The sequence below is a fragment of the Natator depressus genome, chromosome 27 (genome assembly GCF_965152275.1).
Source record: "Natator depressus isolate rNatDep1 chromosome 27, rNatDep2.hap1, whole genome shotgun sequence".
In the NCBI taxonomy this organism is placed as follows: Eukaryota; Metazoa; Chordata; order Testudines; family Cheloniidae; genus Natator; species Natator depressus.
The window spans coordinates 7,476,315-7,497,005 of record NC_134260.1 but is presented as its reverse complement, the minus strand read 5'-3'; the positions used below and the strand labels follow the sequence as shown (position 1 = coordinate 7,497,005).

Here is a 20,691-nt window from a genome sequence, read left to right as displayed (position 1 = left end):
TCCCCACCCCCACACCTCCATTGGGGTTTCAAGGATAAAACACAACTAATAAGGTGCCTCAGGCTGTTTACAAAACAATATTTGCATATCTAGCGAGTACCTGGTATTCTAAGCGCTCTCCCAGCGGAGCACCTGTTGGCTGGGGCTGGGGCTCTGTATGCTGGAGCCCTCACTGTTTAACTAACTCCCTGCAGCATTAGAATTAATCACCAGCATTTCCCAGCAAAGCTTCGTTTTCATCTTAACGTAATTCCATCTGCGCCCGCCCAAGCCACCTTCTGCTGGATGGAGGCAGAGCTTGGATCCCACCGGCAGAACGCCACCTGGCGACGGCGGGACCGCGGGGAAGCAGAGCCTTGAATTAATAGTGGAGTTTCTGCTCGGTCGTACTGCTTGGGTTTGTTAAGGAGGAAGCCGTGTTTGCCACAGCTGGCATCAGAAGACTGGCCGTGCAGCAAACCCGAGCCCCATCTTCCCCACCAGAGGCAGCGGTCTCAAAGAGTCAGCAGGACACAGTCAGAGCCCTCCCTGACCCCAAGGAGCCCAGCTTTGGACACTGCACCCATGGGCGTATTCTAAGGGAGGGAGGGGGACACAGTGGTTAGGGTGTGAGCCTATGACCCAGCTTCTACTCCCACCTCTTCCCCAGACCTCCAGTGGGTAACCTCGGTATCTCTGTGCTTGTGGAATAGCGGACTCCCCCTAAGTGCACACCCTCGAGGCGGGGCGTGGTGTAGCAGACTCCCCTCGTCTAGGGCTGACAACCGCTCTGGCCCTGTAGTGGTCTCCTTCTTGGGACTCGGCCATCTGGCCAGGTCGCTTTTAGCCCCAGCCTTTCTGGAGTAACAAAGTCTGACCCACAAGAGTCCAGTGTCCTCTTCCTCACGTTTCAGCCCCTGGCGCTGGGCCCCATGGGCCTTCAAAAGTTTTTATCCCCTTATGTCAGGGAACTTTGCACCACCTTCTCCGTGGGCTGGTGGGGTAACCCCGACCCTCCCTCTCCTCTGGGTTCCAGCCCAGAGACTCTGTAGTGAGCAGGCAAGGTGTGTCTGGTCAGAGCCACCCCTACAACCTCCCTGGGCTTCTTCCTCCCTCAGCCTGTCAGCCGGCCTTTCCCATAGCCCCTTCCTAGGCCCACCGTGTACTTGCATTCTCCTCAGGTGCCAGGATGTCTCTGTCTTCTCAGGCTCCATAACCTCTCTAGGTTCTTTCAGAGCTAGGTTTGCAGGACTCTCCCCGGAGTCCTCCAACAAGTCCCCAATGAAATACAGACTTCAGCCACTTTAGGCTCAAACTTTTATCCCTCTCAGGCTCCCCTTTGTGTTGCTCCTCACCCAAACATCTCCCTGGAGGTCTAAGTGCTGCCAGAACGAGCCACTAGCCTAGCAGCTTCTCCCCTTTTCCTGCCCCCCTCGAGAGAAAGTTCTCTACTCTAGATTCCCCCCAGCATCCTTTTCACCTCTCTGCTACCCAGAGAGGAACTGCTATATTCCCTACTTCAGCCTGGGCCTCCTCTTTTTGTACGAACCACCAGGCTCCTCCCCCAGCTAGGACTCATCTTTAATTGGGTCTGGCCCACCCATCGGGTGCCACCACTAATTAAGCTCCCCAGCTCCCCTTAACCCTTTCAGAGCCAGTGTGAGGCATATACCCCTTCACAGTGCCTCAGGCCCCCCCCTCATCCCCCCAGACATGGCAGTAATCGCACTGCCCTACTTCCCAGAGGGTTATGAATATAAAGGCAGCTGTGACTGTGAGGTGCTCAGATACTATGGGACGGGGTCCAGACAAGTACCTAAGGGAGATAAGTTGGGACGTTCGAGGGCTGGACTCTGAGGTTTGAATCATTGGCAAAAGGGTCTGGGTCAGAACCTGGGATCCCAACACCCCCAAACACAAGGGGAGTTGAATCCAGAAGACTTCTCAAAACCTTCTATCACTTTAGAAATAGACAACGCTTCAGCGGACCTTTCCCCAGCCCAGACTCACGTGGGACAGCCAGACTAAGGATCCCGTCCACAAACTCACTTGGGGAGGCCTCTTTAAAATGGGCCCATCAGGTCTGATCCTGCCACTTGTGCAGTATGAGACTGATCCTGCCAGAGGGGGAAATGCTACAAATTGGAATGGTGGCACGCGCTTTGCGTGGGCGTAAATAACACCACAAGGCGCAGGACGATGGAGGACCAGGCCCATTGGATTTGCTTGTGTTTGCTGGATGCTCAGAATGGGTGTAACCTGCTCACAGAAGTCCCCCTCCCCAACCCTCCCCTCCAAGCTTGGGCTGCTCTCAGATCTGTGCATCCGCACTGAAACCCAAGCTGCCATGAAGGCAGAACTGGGGCTGGCTGGTTACAAGGTGTCACTTTTGGAAAAAGAAGGAGACAGGGCCCTTATCGCAATGAACGGGAAAAATCAAGGGTGAGCAAAGGAGTCCCATAAAGACGTTCTCTGTGTTCCCCATGGCAGTGGCCCCCTTCAGGGCATATTGCTGTCACCTCCCCCGCCCATACGGCTCCCCTTCGCCACCCCCAGTCCTGGGATCTGTAATCATTTCTGTCATATTTTCAGTCCAGTTCAAGGCCAAGATCCTGTGCAGCTTGCTCCCCTGGACACCCCACTGGTCAGAGCAAAAGGTAGCCCTCCACATTTTAAGCCTCTCAAGGCAGGGTCCTGGGGGCTGATTCTGCTCTCATTCACCCTAGTGTAAATCAGGAGTAGCTGTGGGGAAATCAGGAGAAGTACATTAGTGGGAGAGGAGAATCAGGCCCATCTGTACAGAGGGAGGCCAGTCCACGATGCTGTGCACATAGAAATCATCTCCCACTAGCAAACAACTCTTAGAAGGGCTACCCCTATGCGCATCCCCCACCTATCTACACACAAGGCCCAGCAATCCAGGGTTCGCCCATGTGGCTATTTCAATGAGGGGCTCTTACTGTCTTTCCTGTAGTAGAGGATCTCTAGCTTGCACTCCTCGGACCCCAGCAAGGCCTGAGTCAGCTGCGCGATGGAGTTTTTGGTGGTCTCAGGCCCGGTGAGGAAGTCACAGGTGCAGGGGCGCTGCATGACCTCCACCCGGGAGTAGCCGAACATCTCACAGAAGCCATCGTTGCAGTAGATGATGGCGCAATTCTCCATCTGGGCGTTGGCGATGAGGAACTTGCGGTCTGCAAAGATGTATGGGAAGCAAAGGGTTAAAATAAAGGTGACTGTCCCCAAGTGAACTTCTTAGTGGAGGACGTGCGGGTGGGAGTGACAGGAGCTTCTCCACTGGCAGAGTTGAGCACAAAGATTTGCCAGGGCACCATCCTTGTCGCCTTCATGCAAATAGGGTGTCTGAGGGCAAGGTACTGAGAGAGGCAGCCTGGGGCAGTAGCCAAATCACAGGCTTGTTACTCAGAAAAGCTGGGGTCTGTTCCTGCCTCCACCAGTGACCTCTGATGAGTCAGTTCCCTCTCTTGCCTCGCCTGTTTAGATTGTAAGCTCCTTGGGGCAGAGACTGTCTCTCCCTACTTGTTTATATAGTGCCTAGTACAGTGGGGTCCTGATCTCAGTTGGGTGCTACTGGAATATAAACCATTGGATTTCCCCAGCACCACATGGGATGTCTCCTTAGCTGGAACAGGACTCAGCCAGGGTGTCAAGGGGCTTTAATAACCATCTCCCATCTGGGGGATGTCAAAGCGCTTGACAGATATTAAACATTGCAGAATCCCTATGTATATAATCTCCATTTTATAGAAGGGGAAACTGAAGCACAGACAGGCCTGGTGACTTGCCCAATGTAGCAGCAGCAGGACTAGGAATAGAAGCCAAAGCAGCCTGACTCCCAGTCTGCTGTGCCACTGGCACCCCTAAAGCAATTCCCCAAACTGCCTCCTGCTTCCTCTGTATTTCCCTTCCCATGATTGCAGATGAGTGAGGCAGCTGTGAGGAAAGGGGCGCTGTGACGGGATGCGCCAGCCCTGTGACAGGCGCTTTCTCCTTTCCTTGCAGGTGGAGATAGTGAGATGCAATTCATTGCCATCGTCATTCCGGAGCGAGGGAGCCTGGTCCACGGCCGGTGTCCCTGCCAAGCGATGTTTGCGTGCATGGGAAAAGTGGCGTTGGTTTTTAGCACGGGGTCAGCTGCTGCAAATGGGCACCGTTCTGCTGACCGTGGGGAGCTGCACCCCATTACACCATATGGGGATCTAACCCAGAGACAGTAGAGATGGGACAAACCCTCAGGTTAGCTATTCATTAACATAGTATTTAATAGTGCCGAGAGGACCCAGCCAGGACCAGGGCCCCAGTGCGAGGTGCTGTACAAATATACAGTAAGAGATTGTCCCAGCTTTTACAGTCCAAATGGACAAGACAAAGTATGGCAGGGGAAACAGGTGCCTGGAAGGGTGACATAATTTGCTCAAGGTCATGGGCGCAGACTGCCAGCTAAGGGCCCTCAACACTAGACCACGCTGTCTCCTGGGATTGTTGCCAACAGCCCATTGTTTGACATTTTGCCCACTTTACATATCCTACATGATGTGGGTTCCAGCCCTTCCCCTTGGGAGACTTTTCCACCATCTAAGAGCTGTCGGTGTCAGGGAGCTGCTCCCGATGTTCAGCCTAATAGGAGGGAACTAGGAAAGAGGAGATTTCGGTGGAAAAGCATCAGGTGCTTCTTGGCTGTGAGATCAGCTCCCCGTGGGATTGTTTCCCAAGGGGAGCAGCAGCTGTGACCTTTGAAGCTAGACAGGACCAAATACAAGCACACGTACAACAGGGAATAATCTGGCATTTGCCAGGGGAAGGACTAAATGAGCTGATGGGTCTTTACCATCCCCAGTCTCTGATTCTCCCAATGCTGGTGTAAATCAGGAGTGTCTCTTTGAAGCCAATGTGTACAACGGGCGTAAGTGAGTCAATAATTCATTGATACCTTTCCCTTTTCTCAGTTTCATCCCTTTGCTCTTTTTTCCCTCCCATGACCTTCATAGCTCCCTCTGTAATTCCTCCTCCTCGGGGTTCTACCCTGCACACACCAGTGGACGGCTAGTTTGTGGGCCAGATTATCCAGCTGCAGGGGTCCAGCCGGGCCGGGATGACTCACACACTGAGGTTGCTGCAGGCTCGGTGAAGGTGACCGCACTGCGTGCGCCTGTTAACTTCCCTCTGCAGGGGTTCTGGACGAGCACCGCCGCAGGTGCAGACAGATGTGGGCAGGGGAAGCATGAGCCTGCGCTGAGCAGCTGGAGCAGGGAACTGAGAAACAGAAGCCTAGAAGTGTAGGACTGGGAGGGACCTCGACAGGCCACCTAGCCCAGGCCCCTGCACTGAGGCAGGACTCAGTATGAGCTAGACCAGTGGTTTTCAAACTTTTCTCCAGGCGACCTAGTTGAAGAAAACTGTTGATGCCCGTGACCCAGTGGAGCTGGGAATGAGGGGTTTGGGGTATGGAAGGGGCTTAGGGCTGGGGCAGAGGATTGGGGTGCAGGGGTGAGGGCAGTGGGGTGGGGCTTGGAATGAGGGGTTCAGGGTGTAGAAGGGGGCTCTGGGCTGGGGTGCAGGAGGGGGTCAGGACTCTGGGCTGGGGATGCAGGCTCTGGGGTGAGGCTGGGGAAGATGGGTTTGGAGTGCAGGAAGGGGCTCTGGGTTTGGGGGGGCTCAGGGCTGGGGCAGGGGATTGGGGCATGGGGTTGGTGCACGGGTTTACCTCGGGCAGCTCCCGGGCAGCAGTGCAGCGGGGGTGCAGAGGCAGGCTTCCTGCTGGCCTGGCACCGTGAACCGCACTGCACCCCAGAAGCAGCCAGCAGCAGGTCCGGCTCCTAGGCGGAGGCACGCAAGTGGCTCCAAGCGGCTTTTGCCTGCTCCCACTGGCCAGGAACTAGCCAATGGGAGTGCGGAGCCAGTGCTCAGGGCGGGGGCAGCATACACAGCCCCATGGCCCCCAGCCTAGGAGCCGGACCTGCTGCTGGCTGCTTCCGGGGTGCAGCGCGGTGTCAGAACAGGTAGGGACTAGCCTGCCTGAGCTGGGCAGCACCGCCAATGGGACTTGTAACGTCCCGGTCGGCAGTGCTGATCAGAGCCGCCCCCACCCAGTGCCTTACCTTCTGCCACCCAGTACTGGGTCGCGACCCACAGTTTGAAAACCACTGAGCTAGACTGCCCCTGACAAGTGTTTGTCTAACCTGTTCTTAAAAACCTCCAACAACGGAGATTCCACAGCCTCCCTCGGCAATTTGTTCCAGAGCTCAACTTCCCGGACATCCGGACAACAGACATGGACGTCGTGGGCTCGGGGAAGCATTTGGATGACTCCACAGAAGGCAGCGGGGAAGGGAAGGGGTTGGCCTGCTCCATCAACGAAGGTTCCTCTGTCTGTTGCCATTGCTGTAGCTCTCCTGGGAGGCTGTCCTGTAAAGCTCAGGCCGATGATACGAGCGGATTAGAGCACGCATCTCATCTCCTGTCCTTAATGTAATCCAGCAACGCAGAGGCCACGGTGTGTGGCTGCCGTGACGAGCAGCTGCTCAGACCTGCGGCGAGTGGGCAGTTCATGGCCAAATTCAGCTCCTGATTCCGCCCCACTGAAATCAGTGGGGATCTAGGGGCCAGGGTGTACCCAAGTGGGACGTGCCCTTAGCAGGCGTGTGAGAACATGGCTCTCCCAAGCATTGGCATCTCTTTTGGCTGGAGCTGGAGCTGGAGCCAGTTCTTAAATACAGAGGGTGCATTTGGGGGCTAGCTATTAGTGCACTCCCTAATTAATCTTGCTGATTACACAGGAGTGGCATCTGCAGCGTGTTTATTCCAGTTCTGCTGTTTGCCTCCTTTCCCACCTGCCCTGGGGAATGTGCATTGGCAAAGGATCTGGAGAAACCTCCTGCTATCCTCAATGGACCCACAAGCAACTGCTGGGCCCCTGCGGTGGCAGAGAGCTGGGGATGAGCCGTTCTCACTTCCCTTTCAGCAGAGGATGAGAAAGCACTTGGCAAACATTCCCGAATGGCGCTCCAGCACTGTCACTGAGCTGGTGAAGTGTTTCTATTGTTACCCATTTTAAAGCTGGCTAAACTGAGGAGAAGGGGCATGAATAAGTGAGTGAGACTCAGAATCCAGGATCCCAGTGGAGTTTCCTGCTCTACTCACTAAATGACTCTGACCCCACTGGCAGATCCAGACGCTTGCTTGGTGGATGCCATCACTCCGTATCGCCAAGGGCACCGGCCTGCCACTCTCTCTGAAGCTGCCAGTTAGAAACAGCGCCGAGGAGTGGCGGCCAGCTTGACAGAAGCCTTCGGAGAGGATTAGTTTCAGTGAGTCAGGGCTTAGAGCCGAGCTCCGGAGGGGAGTGGGCAGCTGGGTGGGTGGGCCGAGGGAAAAGAGGCTGTTGGTTTTAACTAGGCAGTGCAACTCTGCTTACAGGGAAATGGAATTAAACTCCCGGGTGGTTTCATTGAGTCACAACAGGCTGTCGGGCAAATACAAGCCGGGTCAGAGTGACACGCGACTGGCCTTCACTAAAGGAGAATCTGGTACAGTGTGTGTGTATAGGGGGGCAGAATCCCTGGAGGAGACCTCAGCTAGGGAGAAGAGGCGGGATGTGATTAGCTCGTAGCTTTCAGGCCTGGGCCTCCTCCCACTCCCCCCAGCAGTTATCAGGGGCAGCTGGCATCAAACTGGGACGAGGGAGAAGTAACCATGCCCACAGGTTAAACCACGTGCCCACAGCACCGCAGAGCTGAGCGATTAGCACCCAGGAGCTCCTGGCACTCAGTCCCATGCGCTGCTCAATCCACCACACTGCGCTACTGCGGGGGGATCCTGGTTAGAATGAGATGAAAGCCCGCCTCCAAAATGGGGGTCAGGGTGGGCTCCTGCAGCTGGAAGGACCCGTGTGTGTGTGTGTGTGTGTGTGTGTGTGTGTGAAAGAGAGAGGCAGAGAGAGCAGGCCTTTATTTTTTGTGCACCCGTCCCTTTAAGAGGTAGACACAGCGAAAGGCTATGGGGCACTGTTTCAAGAGTGGCAGCAGGCAGATTTGTCTCAGCAGCAAGTTATCAAGTTCAGTCCCGCCTGGCCAGGGGCGAGGGAGGCTTGTCTGTTTGTTGATGAGCTAGTTCCCCAGTGCCCCCCTCCCCCGCCCCACTCAGCTGGCACGAGGGATGCCGCTTGCCAATTTAGATGGATAGACAAGGCAAGTTACTTGAACTCCCCATTCACAGGATCACGTTCCTCACCGCAGGGGCCCTTCTCTTCTTTTGGCAACTACAGATCAGCCGGGTAGGGAGGAAAGCCAGCAAGTTTGTCCTCCCAGCAAATGCTGCAATGGGAGACAGGCTGAATTAGGCTGCTGGAAGGACCCAGAGGTCCTGATTCTCTGGGGCCTTGCAGCTGGCGAGCAAAGTGATCTCTGTATATTCTGCTCTGGTAGCATTGGGCGCCCACTGTGCACTCACTTGGCATTGGGGTAAGTTACCCCACAGGGAGAATCAGACCCCACAAGTCTAAGAAAGATAACGCTCCTTGAATCAGTTACCTCCAGAGAATGGCCCTCCCCCAAACCATGACAAATGCCTTAGAAGCAGAAATCTCCACAGTCCAGTCATTGTGTTAGAGGTGAAAAAATAAACCCAGCTAAAATTCATTTAAAGGGATTATTTCTAGCAACAGCAAATGGCAGCATTTCGTCCGGGGAGGTGGCCTGGGAGCATCCTATAATTTAAGGCAAATGGCCAGACAGCCCATTTTGCACTAAAATAAGCACTTCTACCTGGCCATTTTCTAGCTGAACATTCTGCCCCCCCCCCAAAAAAGGTTTTATCCTCTCTCCTCTCCTCCCCCACCAGTAGTTACATTTTAATCAGCTCCTGATCTTGGCTATGTTAGTAAATCCAAGGCTGACTTCAGTGGAATCACTCCAGAGTTATGCTGGTGTAACTAAGATCAGAGTCCACCCCATTTTTAGTCTTGATTGATGGCATCTGGCCAGCAATATCTATCCATCCCCATACACACCCAGCTAGCTAATCAATCTACCTGTCCCCATATTCTATCCCCATACACTCCATCTACCTACCTACCTATCTATCCCCATACACCCCCAAGATCTATCTAGCCCCATACACACCCACCTAGCTAATCAATCTACCTGTCCCCATATTCTATCCCCATACACACCATCTACCTACCTACCTATCTATCCCCATACACCCCCAAGATCTATCTAGCCCCATACACACCCACCTAGCTAATCAATCTATCTATCCACATACTCTATCCCCATACACTCTATCTATCTACCTACCTATCTATCCCCATACACCCCCAATATCTATCTAGCCCCATACACACCCACCTAGCTAATCAATCTATCTATCCACATACTCTATCCCCATACACTCTATCAACCTACCTACCTATCTATCCCTATACACCCCCAAGATCTATCTAGCCCCATACACACCCAGCTATCTAATCAACCTACCTGTCCCCATATTCTATCCCCATACATTCCATCTACCTACCTACCTATCTATCCCCATACACCCCCAAGATCTATCTAGCCCCATACACACCCACCTACCTAATCAGTCTATCTATTCACATACTCTATCCCCATACACTCTATCCACCTACCTATCTATCCCCATACACACCCACCTATCTAATCAATCTCTCTCTATCCCCATACACTCTACCTATCTATCGATCCCCAAACACACCCCTCTATCTATCCATCCCCATACACCCCCACCTATCTAATCTATCTATCCCCATACACTCTACATACCTACCTACCTATCTATCCCCATACACCCCGAATATCTATCCCCATGCACACTCACCCCGAGCTAATCAATCCACCTCTATCCCCACACACTCTACCTGGCTATCTAGCACCCTACTATCTCCCCCACCTACACTGGCTGTCCCCCCCATCTATCTGCCCATCTCTGGTACTGGCGCACAGTCGCCTCGCTGCCCCCAGCCTGGCCATGGCCGGGTCTCAGCAAGTCTTTAACGCGGCTGACGCCTAGGCAGGAAGTTTTGCCGGTCCCCCGAAGATCCCCCGCTGGAGAGGAGAGCCCGCCTCTCCCGGCCGGCGCGGCTGCGGGCAGGGAACGAGGGAGCGGCCCTGGCCCGGGCCGGGGAGCGCGGCTGCCCGCCAGGGAAGGGACCGGCCCGCGGTACTCACTCTGCCCCTCGAACTTGCGGATGATGGTGTCCAGGTAGGTGTTTTGCGGGGCCACGTGGCCCCTCCGCACGGGCATGCTGGAGTCCCGCCGAGGCGTCCCACCGCCGGGGAGTTGCTCCTCGCTCTCCGGGGGCGCTGCCGGGCTCACCCCAGGGCCGCCCCGAGCGCTCGCTCCGGCTTCCCGGGGGGGCCCCGGCTCCGCTAGCCTGCCGCGGGGAAGCCCCTTCCCCGGCTGGGGGGGCAATGCGGTCCCGTGCAGGGGGCCGGGCTGCTTTGGGGGCTGGAGGGCGGAGGAAAAGGGAGGGGGGGCGGGGAGGGGAAGGCCCCGGTGGAAATAAATAAACGCCCCAGGGATTCTCGATGTGCTTCGTCACCGCTGCCCGGCCAGGGGCTCGGGAACAGACTTGTCAACAGCAACAGCTGGTGAGCCTGAGGCTCTCCAGCCGCCTCCCGCCCAGCCCTGCTCCGGGAGCCCGCCCGAGCCCGAGCCCCGCCCGGAGCGGCTCTGCGGGGAGGCTGCGGCCGCGGAAGGCTGCTGGGGGGAGCTGCGGGCGGGGAGGGGATCCGAGGGGCGGTCTCTCCCCCACCCCCGCCCGCCCCACCTTCCTCTGCCTGCCGCGGCGCCCTGGCCCCGGGGAGGTGCCCGGGATGGCTGGGGCGCTGTCCTCCGGCCGCGGTGCTGAAGCGCTGCCCGCCTGGGAGAGCCGCCGGGGGCTAACCTGGGGGGGTGGGGGGCGGAAGAAGCCAGGGGGCGCTGGACCGGGATGGGAGGAGGGAGCCCCGGACCATCCAAGCTGGGGGCTCCTGCCCTGTCCCCCCTACTTTTCCCTGCGCCCGTGGGGACACCTTGGCTCAGGCGCGCCGGGAGCGGGGCGGCAGCTCCAAGCACCTAAGCCCCGTGCAGCGCCGGATCCCCCAGCTCGCGCCCCCGCCGCCCCACTGTCCGCTCCCCCCAGTGCCGTGGGACTGAGGGTCCCTTCTGAGCTCGCCACCCAGCCCCCCCCCTCCTATTTCTCTCTCCCCCGCCCCCCCAGCACCTCTGCACGGTGCCCTGCGGCTGGGGGGCAGTGTCCCTCCCGCTCGGCGCCTCCTCCCGCATAGACGGTCATTGAGGGCGAGAGTCTATTTCTATGGCACCGATCAAGGAGCCCCGGTGCCAGGCCGTGGCTGCTTAAGCTGGAGGTTACAGGGAGAAAAGTCAAGGGGTGGGTGGTGATCACCGCGCCCTTCCCCTATTGCTAAATGGAGTGTGTGTGTGGGGGGGTTAGATGGGTCCCTGGAGGGCGGGGTGGGTCCTGGTATGGGAAAGGGGGCCCTGTATGGGAAAGGTGAAGAACCACTGCACTAGGGACCATCCAGCTGTGACCCTCTTTACCTGTCTTACCCCATCATCACAGTCCCCGCTCCCCATCAGTGCTTTTCTAGGAGGGGGGAAGGGGCGGCTGGCTGGGCATGGCACAGGGATGCTTTCACTGCCGATCAGCCTGTCCCAGCACAGAAATACCCCCCCACCCCCGCCCCCAGGTTTTCCAAGTAACTCCAGGGCTCAGGGCTCCCCAGAGCAGCCCCTGGTACTTAATCACTGATCTCCTTCACAGTGACCTTCCTGGAGAACCCCCCCCCCCGACTATGATCATCCCCCCCCCCCCATGATCGGAGGACCATGGCCGCTGAGGGCATTTGGATGTGATTATGCACGACTGTCCATGCATTAAATTGGTGGAAGAGGATTACAGGCTGGGGTTTGGCAGGGGGGTGCCAACGAATGTCCCAGCAGCACCTCACCCATGCTGTCCGAGGGAGAGACACAAAGCACGTCCCTCGCCAGCCTCGGCTGACAGCTCGTGATACAAAGCAGTGCCCGGGGAGCTGGGCCTGCTCTTTGTCCCGTGGGAACCTGAGCCAGAGGAAAGGAAGGAGGTTTCAAAGCCCCTTGCAGAATGTGGCTGCTGCTTTCCTCTATGGCGCTCATGAAATCCGACCTTCCCCCCGCAGAGAAAACTCATTCCATTGTTGAAAACTCATTTTCTCCAGTCCAATTTCCACAGCGGTCTGGGTCATAATTCGCTGTGATTTATTGAGGAGGCATTGTTCTGTATCGCAGGGCTGCAGCTTCATAGTCTGGGAAGAAATGGTGTGTGTATGTGGGGGGGAGTGGGAGTCAGGGCTTCCGGGGTCTGTTTTCTCACTGATGGGCTGGGAGACTTTAGGGGAAATCTCTCCGTGCCTCGGTTTCCCCATCTGTAAAATAGGGATAATACTCACCACGGTTCACAAAGGCACTTTGAGATTCTTGGATGAAAGGTGCTGTATGAGAAGGCAAAGTATTATTATGTATTAATAGGGTCACTAGACAATAGAATGAAGTTTGTTGTCTCCCAGATTTTTCTTTTAGGGCTTTCCTCTTTTTTTGCAAGCCAATACTGGATGTTTAAAAAATGAACCCAATTAACACATGTATTAATATTAATAAAATTATTATGTTAGCAGTTAGTGGCCACAATCAAACATCAGGGCCCCATTAGATTCTTAGATTCCAAGACCAGAAAGGACCATTGTGATCCCCTAGTCTAACCACCTGTATAACACATGCCAGAGGATTTCCCTTAGTTAATTCCTGCATCAAGTCAAATAGTTGGTGGATGAACAAGAATGGATCTTTTAGAAAACCTTCCAGCCACAATTTAAAGATTTCCAGGGATGGAGAATCCACCACAACCCTGGTAAATTGTTCCATGGTTAATGACCCTTCATACGGAGAATCATAGAATCACAGAATATCAGGGTTGGAAGGGACCTCAGGAGATCATCTAGTCCAACCCCCTGCTCAAAGCAGGACCAATCCCCAATTTTTGCCCCAGATCCCTAAATGGCCCCCTCAAGGATTGAACTCACAACCCTGAGTTTAGCAGGCTCAAACCACTGAGCTATCCCTCCCTGCCGAATGCATGCCTTATTTCTAGTCTGAATTTGTCTACCTTCAACTTGCGGCCATTGGCTCTTGTTCTTTCTCTGCTAGACTAAAAGCCCTCTATCAAATTTATGTTCCCCATGTAGGTACTTCCAGACAGATCAAGTCACCCCTTAACTTTCTCGGTGATAAGCTAAATGGATTGAGCTCCTTGAGCCTCTCATGGTAAGGCAGGCTTTTCAATCCTTTCAACATTCTTGTGGCTCTTCTCTGAGCCCTCTCTAATTCTCCAACATCCTTCTTAAGGTGTGAACACCAGAACTGGACCCACGGTTCCAGCTGCAAACACTAGGAAATGTACACACTTTTAATGAAATAAACAGTCCCTGTCCCAAAGGGACTAAGGCTCTGATTCAATCAAACCCATGTTTAATTCCATCCCTAGTCAGGACAGCTCTTAAACACATGCTTAAATAAGTTCCATGGACTTCAGTGGGACTTAAACATGTACGTAAAGTTAAACTCACTCTTAAGAACTGTCCAAAATAGGGATGCTTACTCAAATTGGGGCTAAAGGACTTGGTCCTGCTCCCATTCAGGTCAATGGAAAAAATCCCATTAACTTTGATTGTGCAGGATCAGACTGTAAGTAACCTCCTTTCCCTACTGTCTGTTCTCTTTCCTTCTCTCTCTCTGACTTCTTTCTTCTCTTCCTGTCTTCTCCTCATCTTTCTGGAGAGGGAAAGCATAAGTAGAAACCAGTCTGATTTCCTGTGTAAACAAAATCCTCCAGCTTATCAGTGATCTCTTCCTATCTCACTAAAGTAAATAAATAAAAAGCCATGCGTGGGGCTGTGAAAGCCAGTGCAAGCCAAGCACTGTTTAGTTTGGGTGGGAAGAGAACAAAGAGTGTCTCAGGATTCCAAATAATACAGGCAGGGTGTAAAATATTTGCCTATTGCAGGGAGTTATAGTCCACGCTGAATATGGAATACGCGTTGCCATATTTACGGTAGCTGAGATAGTCACTGAACAAGGAAACATGGGGGAGGCGTATTTAGCTGTGATTACACGTATTTAAATAATAAGACCTAGATTTTTAAAGGCACTTAGGTGTTGCTCTGCTCAGCCTTGCAACTGCTGACTGATTTAGGAGCCTAAGGCCCGTTTTCAAAGGTGACATGACAATGTATTTGCTATTGCCCAGATCCTCAAAGGTATTTAGGCACCCAACTCCCCTCGATTTCGATAGATGTTAGGAGCCTGAATATCTTTGAGGATCTGAGCCTATGCCCCTTTTAACCCTTGGCCACTAAGGCCAGGATAACTATGCCGATTGGGGTGTGATTTTTTACTGACATAGTTAGGAAGGTACAATCCCAAGGGTGGGGGTAGTTATACTGGTATAAAGGTGCCTATTGCCCTTCCTGTACTGGAATGGCTTTCCCAGTATAACCAAGTCCACACTGAGCAGGTTGTACCATGTTAACTGTATGGGGCTAGTTAATGCCGTACCGCTTTTAGAAGCCCTAAGGGTGTCCCCCAGATTCTCAGTCATTGCGCACCAGGGTGCTGCTTTGAGATGTGCCCGCTTGTCCAACGGGAACTAGATTTTCCCCTCCCCCAAATGCTCTCCAGGATCTGGGACGCGCTGTTTCCATGATCGCTCAGCACACATGTGGGGGAATCAGCCAAGTGCTTGATGCCAACTCTCCGAGCTCCGATTTCACACCCTCACCTTCCCCAGTCTCAGAGCTGACAAGTTTCGAGTGCGGGCTTCGCTCCAGTGGGCTGGGGCCTTTGAGATGAACGCAGCTCCACAGAGGCAGTCAGCAGGAAAACAACATCCCCTAGTAGTCTTTTTTTAACAAATCAGCCGTCTCTCCATTAGAGTGGAGTTTGGATGCTTGCCTGGCTCACAGACCCAGCTGGCTAACATGGTTTTTCCAGCCTTTCCCCGCCACCCGCTGTATTTTGTAAACCGCGTGCCCATGAATTCAGCTGTGGATTGACGGCCCTAAAGGCTGCAGGCCCCTCACCCCCACAGAACGCGCTCAGCCCGTGTAGTTTCCCGTCACAATTCCCAGCCAACAGACCTCACTCCTGTGCTGGAGAAGCGAGTTCAGGTTCCATGGCCCATCCAGTCACTGGCCTCTCTGCTGAGACTTCTCGTGAGGGCACCCATCAGTAACACACATGGGGTTACTTGGGCTGTGGACCTACGCGATAGCCACAAGCAGCTAATGGAGGACGGCAACCAACTCCCATCTAAAGTCAGCGGGAACTGGACACTTAGTTAAGTGCTTTTGAATGTTCAGCCCCCTCCTCAGTCCAGAGGGGTGGTCAGGGCCTGCTTGCCCTCTGACAGTCCTCTGCTCCAACCCCAGGTAAATAGACTCCCAGCCCTCACTAGTGAATCATCAGCCCCCATCACTGGATGCTGATCAGCTGCAGCCAGTGATCCCCAGCACCCATCTGCCAGGCTGTTCCTCAGAACAGGGCTGCATGCGGCTCAGCCTTGCTCGGCCTTGAAAGGCCAGACTGCCCTATGACATTCTCCAGTGCTTTTGAAGTCTACTCAGAGTCAGGCTGAGACCTACCCACCCATTTCACATTAGCCACCAACCAGCTGCCAGAAGCCTGTAGATTTTGGTCACTGCTCACCGAGCTCTAGTTTTGAAATGGCATTTTCTGTTCTTCACACTGTTAAGGAAATTCAGCTTTCTCAGACCAAAGCTGATTTTGCCTTCAAAGGACTTTTTTAAAATTGGGTCCTTGCCCCTTTTTAAAAAATCTCCTTTATGTCAAAGTCGTGCCAGTTGATGTGTTATTGTTTTAAAGAGGGATTTTTTTTCTTAGCTTTAAAACACCAGGTATATTAACCCTGGTCTCCCCTGGCTTTGCTGGAGCACTGGTGGGAGGTCTCACAGATGTTTATGATAGGCACTTGCTCTCAGCTGGTGCTGAGCTTTCAACAAAGGTACGCTTTCTCCAAAACGTTCAAGAGTGTAGTGGTTAAATAGGGATGGTTGGATTTTTCTGTCACAGGCTTTTTGGGATGAAACATTGGGTTTTTTTAACCATATAAAAATTTTCATAGGAAATTTTCATATTTTCTGAATTATTTTTATCAAAGTGAAATGAGAGAAAACATTCATTTCAATTGTATATGAAACAAAAATACCTTTTATTACTTTGTCCCCTTTTCTCCTCTTTTTTTCACTGCCAAAAAAACAATAATAATGAACTCCTAGCTCTCATACAGAGCTTTTTATTAGTAGATCTCAAATCACTTTACGAAGAGGCCAGTATAATTACCCTCATTTTACAGATGGGGAAACTGAGGCACAGAGCGGCCAAGTGACTTGTCTAAGGTCATCGAGCAGGCCTGTGGCAGAGCCTGGAGTCGAATCAAGTGCAGCCAGCCCCAAGGTTAACAAATAAACAAAAGCCACCCCCCTTCTCCTTCTCCTCCTCCTCTCAATTGCTCATCTTTCACTCTCTTGCCTCTTACGAGATCATTGTTTCATTAGCTCTCCAGTCACTATAGAATTTTCCAGGGCAGATGAAACCTGAAATTTCTAACGTAAAAAATAAGCAGGAACGAAAACCTTGAAAAACGAACAAACAAACCACCCCCCTTCTCAGGGCTTCTGTCTCCATCCTAGAGATGTGAAAAAAGTCACAAGCTTCTTTCTTTCTTTCTTTCTTTCTTTCTTTCTTTCTTTCTTTCTCTTTCTGAGCTGCCTTTAAAGGAACCCTCTAATTGCCCTGGGGTGCTTTTAGTGCATTGTAAATGGAGGTAAATGACTCAGGAGACTAAACCCAGTGGATCGCACTCTCAGCCTGATTCTCCTGTCACCTACACCTGTGCCAGGCAGGAGTAACTCCGTCAAAGTCAGGAGAGTCAATCGGGTAGAACAGGGGCATGGGGGATTAAGAAGCCGGCGATTTAGGCAAGCCCCTCACTTGTTTGCGTCTATTTCTGCTGGAGTCTGTGGCCTGTCAGGCTGTGTGATTGAGGATGTCATCTCCCTGGAATAGTCTCCCAGCAGATTAACTCATCCTTCCAAGACAGGAGCCCATTCATCAGAGGGGAGTTGTGCGGGAGGGGATGACATTGGACTGGAGTGCTGAAGATGAGAGCAAGAAAAGAGCACCGTTAACCCTACTGGATACCGTCCCATGGCTGGTACATTCTGGACTATGTCAGGGGGAAGCATGGACCCATTGCTAGAGCAGGAGACTTGGACCAGGACTCCTGGGTTCTCCTCCCATCGCTAGGAGCAGAATATAGTCCAATAGTGCAGTGCCAACTGGGAGTCAGGACTCCTGGCTTCTAGTCTCTGCTCTGGGAAGTATGATCTAGTGGTTAGAGGACAGGACTGGGAGGCAGGAGTCCTGGGTTCACTTTCCACCTCTCAAGGGAATGAGGCCTATGGGTTAGAGCGGGGGGGGGGCCCAGCACTCAAGACTCCTGGGTTCTCTGCCATGGGCTTCTTTTTAGCCTGCTGCTGCAACACTTCCTCAGCGGAATGACCACACTGCACTGAATGATGCTAGCCACTAAGGGCCATGCACAAGAGCTGTAGTGCCAGACCCCAGGCACATCCGTTCACCTCTCTGCTCCCCCATCTGTACCATGGGGATGAGGCTAGAGACCCTCCTTTGTAAAGCACATCGCTATCGGTAGCTGGACAGCTCCACAGCTGGAACCCTGCAAAGTCTCACGTGGATCTGGAGTTATTAACTAGGGGATGGGGGAGGCCGGTTTCTAGCCCAAACACATGAACCCTTTATATTAGTCACCGCTCCTAGAAAGCTATTGAATGTGAAGGGGGGAAATAACTAGCTAGAGTCAATAACAAACCTGCCAGGGCCGGGTTCAAGGGGGCAGTGGCATGTCTGGCACCATCGCTCCCCGTAGGTCTCTCTTGCCGTCTGGCGCTGGCTTGGCCCACCTAACCCTTGGGTGCTGCTGTTGCTCAGTCCATGCAGAGGAGAATGTCGGCCTCCCCCTCCAGGGCACTAGAGCAGCTGCTTGTGGGTGTGTGCGGGGCGGGGGGGGGACAGCCCCACCCAACCAGGCCCACCCATCCCCTCTCTCCACAGCTGTGCCATCCCAGATTGCACCCCCTTGTGGCACAGCTTGGTGCTGCAGCGGGCCCCGCCTTTGCTCCCTCAGGCTTCTCAAAATCACTTGCTCACACTCCAGGTTGCGTAAGTCAAACGCCCTTGTGGTGCCTTAGTTATTAACTCCTTGGCCCCCTCTGTCTCAAACCCTTCCTCTCCTTGGGTCAGGGCCCCCCCCCCAGCCTCCTTCTTGGGGCCAGGGCTGCAGGTGGGGAACAGATTCCCCCACCCCAGCAGTCATTTTCCAGCCCTGTTTCCCAGGGTACCTCTTCCTTGGTTCAGGAGACCCACCATCCCCCTTCAGCAGGCCAGCTGTCTGAGGGGCCCGTGCCCAGGCCCACCCCTCTCGTCTTCTCCCCAGCCCAGGGGGAAGCTTCTCTTTTATTTCCCCCGTGGCGTTATTGAGCCACATGACCTGCATGTGAGCTGCTCATTCTCCCCACCTGGGGAAGAGAGTGGAGTGCCTCACAGGTGGGGCTGGAGCCGTTACCCCTCAAAGGATCCAACCACCCTGTGACCCCCCTCCACCCGTGGGGGCCATGGAAGGCAGCCCCCCCTTTCCTGGAGCTGTCTCTTGCTGCCTACAAGGAAGGCCACGGCCCTCACATAAGTCTGATCCGGAATCACAGGTTCCAATGCTTTGTGTGGCTTAGGCCAGCTGCTTTGGCCCTCAGCACTGGGTCCTCAAGCCCTTTGTAGGCTAGTACCCACGTCTCAGGGAGATCAGCTGCCTCTTAGGCCACGTTTCTGCCCTGGGGCCATGCCCATCTGGCTTCTGCTCCTGTCGCTCAGGCAGGACCTGGCCCGAGGCAGGTATTTCCTGGGCACAGGACCTCAGCTGTGGCCCTCCCTGGTGGAGTCTTGTTCCGATCAGCTGGCCTGTCTGGGGCGCTTTCCCCCTATGGAATGCTGTCCCTACAGGGCAGTTTGGCTTCTGCCGTGTGGGGCAAAACAACTGAGAGATCCCAGCTGGGGGTAGATGGCTTTTAACCTACGCCATGCGGGTATTTTCCAGCCCCATCAGTGCCAAGGAGGAGGTGTCGCCGATCTTTTCATTTTACATGAGTGAGAGACCCCCTCTTAGACCCCATCACCTGGCCCAGTTCCCACGGCGCGGGTCACAAATATCTCACTCTCTGCACACCCAGGAAAAGCTTGGTGGAGAAGGGGATCCATAGAGCCCAGTCTGAGACCTGCTGCTCCCCATCTTGTCAGCCTCCTGGTGGCTAACACGGACCAGTCGAGTGGCAAGAAGATCCGCTGGAGGGTGTGACTTCCGGATCCAGGTCAGGTCCTGGCTCTCTGAGGGGGAGGAGCACACGCCCAGCCTTGCAGGGAGCGAGAGTCATTTGAAGTGGTCCCTTCCAGATGGTCCCAGGGCTAATGGTCTCCAGTAGCTTCCACGTGAAGCCTTCCATGGTTGGACAGATAGGCTAGTAACAAGCAGATTCTCTGAAGGGGAAATATGCCTGAAGAGTAGGACGTAACCCTGAACATAACTCTACTTTGAACCCTCTGGCTCCTTCCATCAGAGGCTCTCAGGCTTCAAAGCACTTTACAATCACCCATGAATTAAGCTGCTCAACACCCCTGTGAAGCATAATTATCCCCGTTTTGCTGGTGGAGAAACTGAAGCTAGGATAAGTGCTATGGCATCCCAAGGTCACACAGCGAGTCTGTGTCAGGGCTGGGAAGAGAGGCCACAAGTCCTGCCTCCTGCTCTAACCATCTTCCTGCAAAATCCCATGAAATGATCCATTCTGTTGAATGAAACACAAGCATCATTATTGTCTTTAATTAGCGGTGGTGTTGTTACTTCCCATCAATACTGCAGTAATGCCTAGAGGCCAAGCAGGTCGTTGTCAAAGAATGCAGCCTCCAAAGGGAGGGGCCTTTCCAGGTGACAGCAGAGGTGTGTGGGGGTCTGTATATTGGGGAGGCATCCCATCTCATTCCACAAATTAATCCCAAGCAGACTCCAGCATCTTCAATGTCCCCAGATGTTGTGTTTGTAACAAGGACAATAGCCCAGATTCTGATCCCAGGTTGTGTCAGTGTGAATTCATGTTGTTAATAACGACGGTCCTCTGGATTTTCTGGATTTACAATGGTGGACCTGAGGTCAGAATCTGGCTGTTTACACTCTCTCTCTCTCTCTCTCTCTCTCTCTTCTGGTTGTTCAGTCAAATGTCTGCTAATAAGCACCATTATCCCTCGAATGGCGAGCGCACATCCTGGGAGTACCGTGCAAGCGATACTTCCTTGTTGTCCGCTTTTCCACCCAAGCTCCGCTCTGTGCAGGAATGATAGTGTGAGAAGCACATGGCTCATTGGGCCCCCTGTATCCCAAGGCTGGTGGGGGGGGAGGGGGATTACCCCCCCCCCCTTGTGCTAGTGCAGCACATCGACATTGGAGGGTTGCACTAGTGCAAAGGTCCTAATGTAGAACAGACCTAAGATCTT

The 20,691-nt window shown here is 53.7% G+C and overlaps 1 protein-coding gene across 1 annotated transcript in view; it reads right to left on the bottom strand.

The window, feature by feature from the left end:
* KCNH6 (potassium voltage-gated channel subfamily H member 6) overlaps window positions 1–10,370 on the bottom strand; it is a 101,122-nt gene extending 90,752 nt beyond the window's left edge. Inside the window, exons 1-2 of the mRNA XM_074940826.1 lie at window positions 10,185–10,370; window positions 2,940–3,170 (exon numbers count right to left, since the gene is read on the bottom strand). Of these exons, the coding sequence (XP_074796927.1) occupies window positions 2,940–3,170; window positions 10,185–10,260 (307 nt within the window). The 5' untranslated portion in view covers window positions 10,261–10,370. The remainder of the gene's footprint in view (window positions 1–2,939; window positions 3,171–10,184) is intronic.
* Window positions 10,371–20,691: the final 10,321 nt, after the last annotated feature.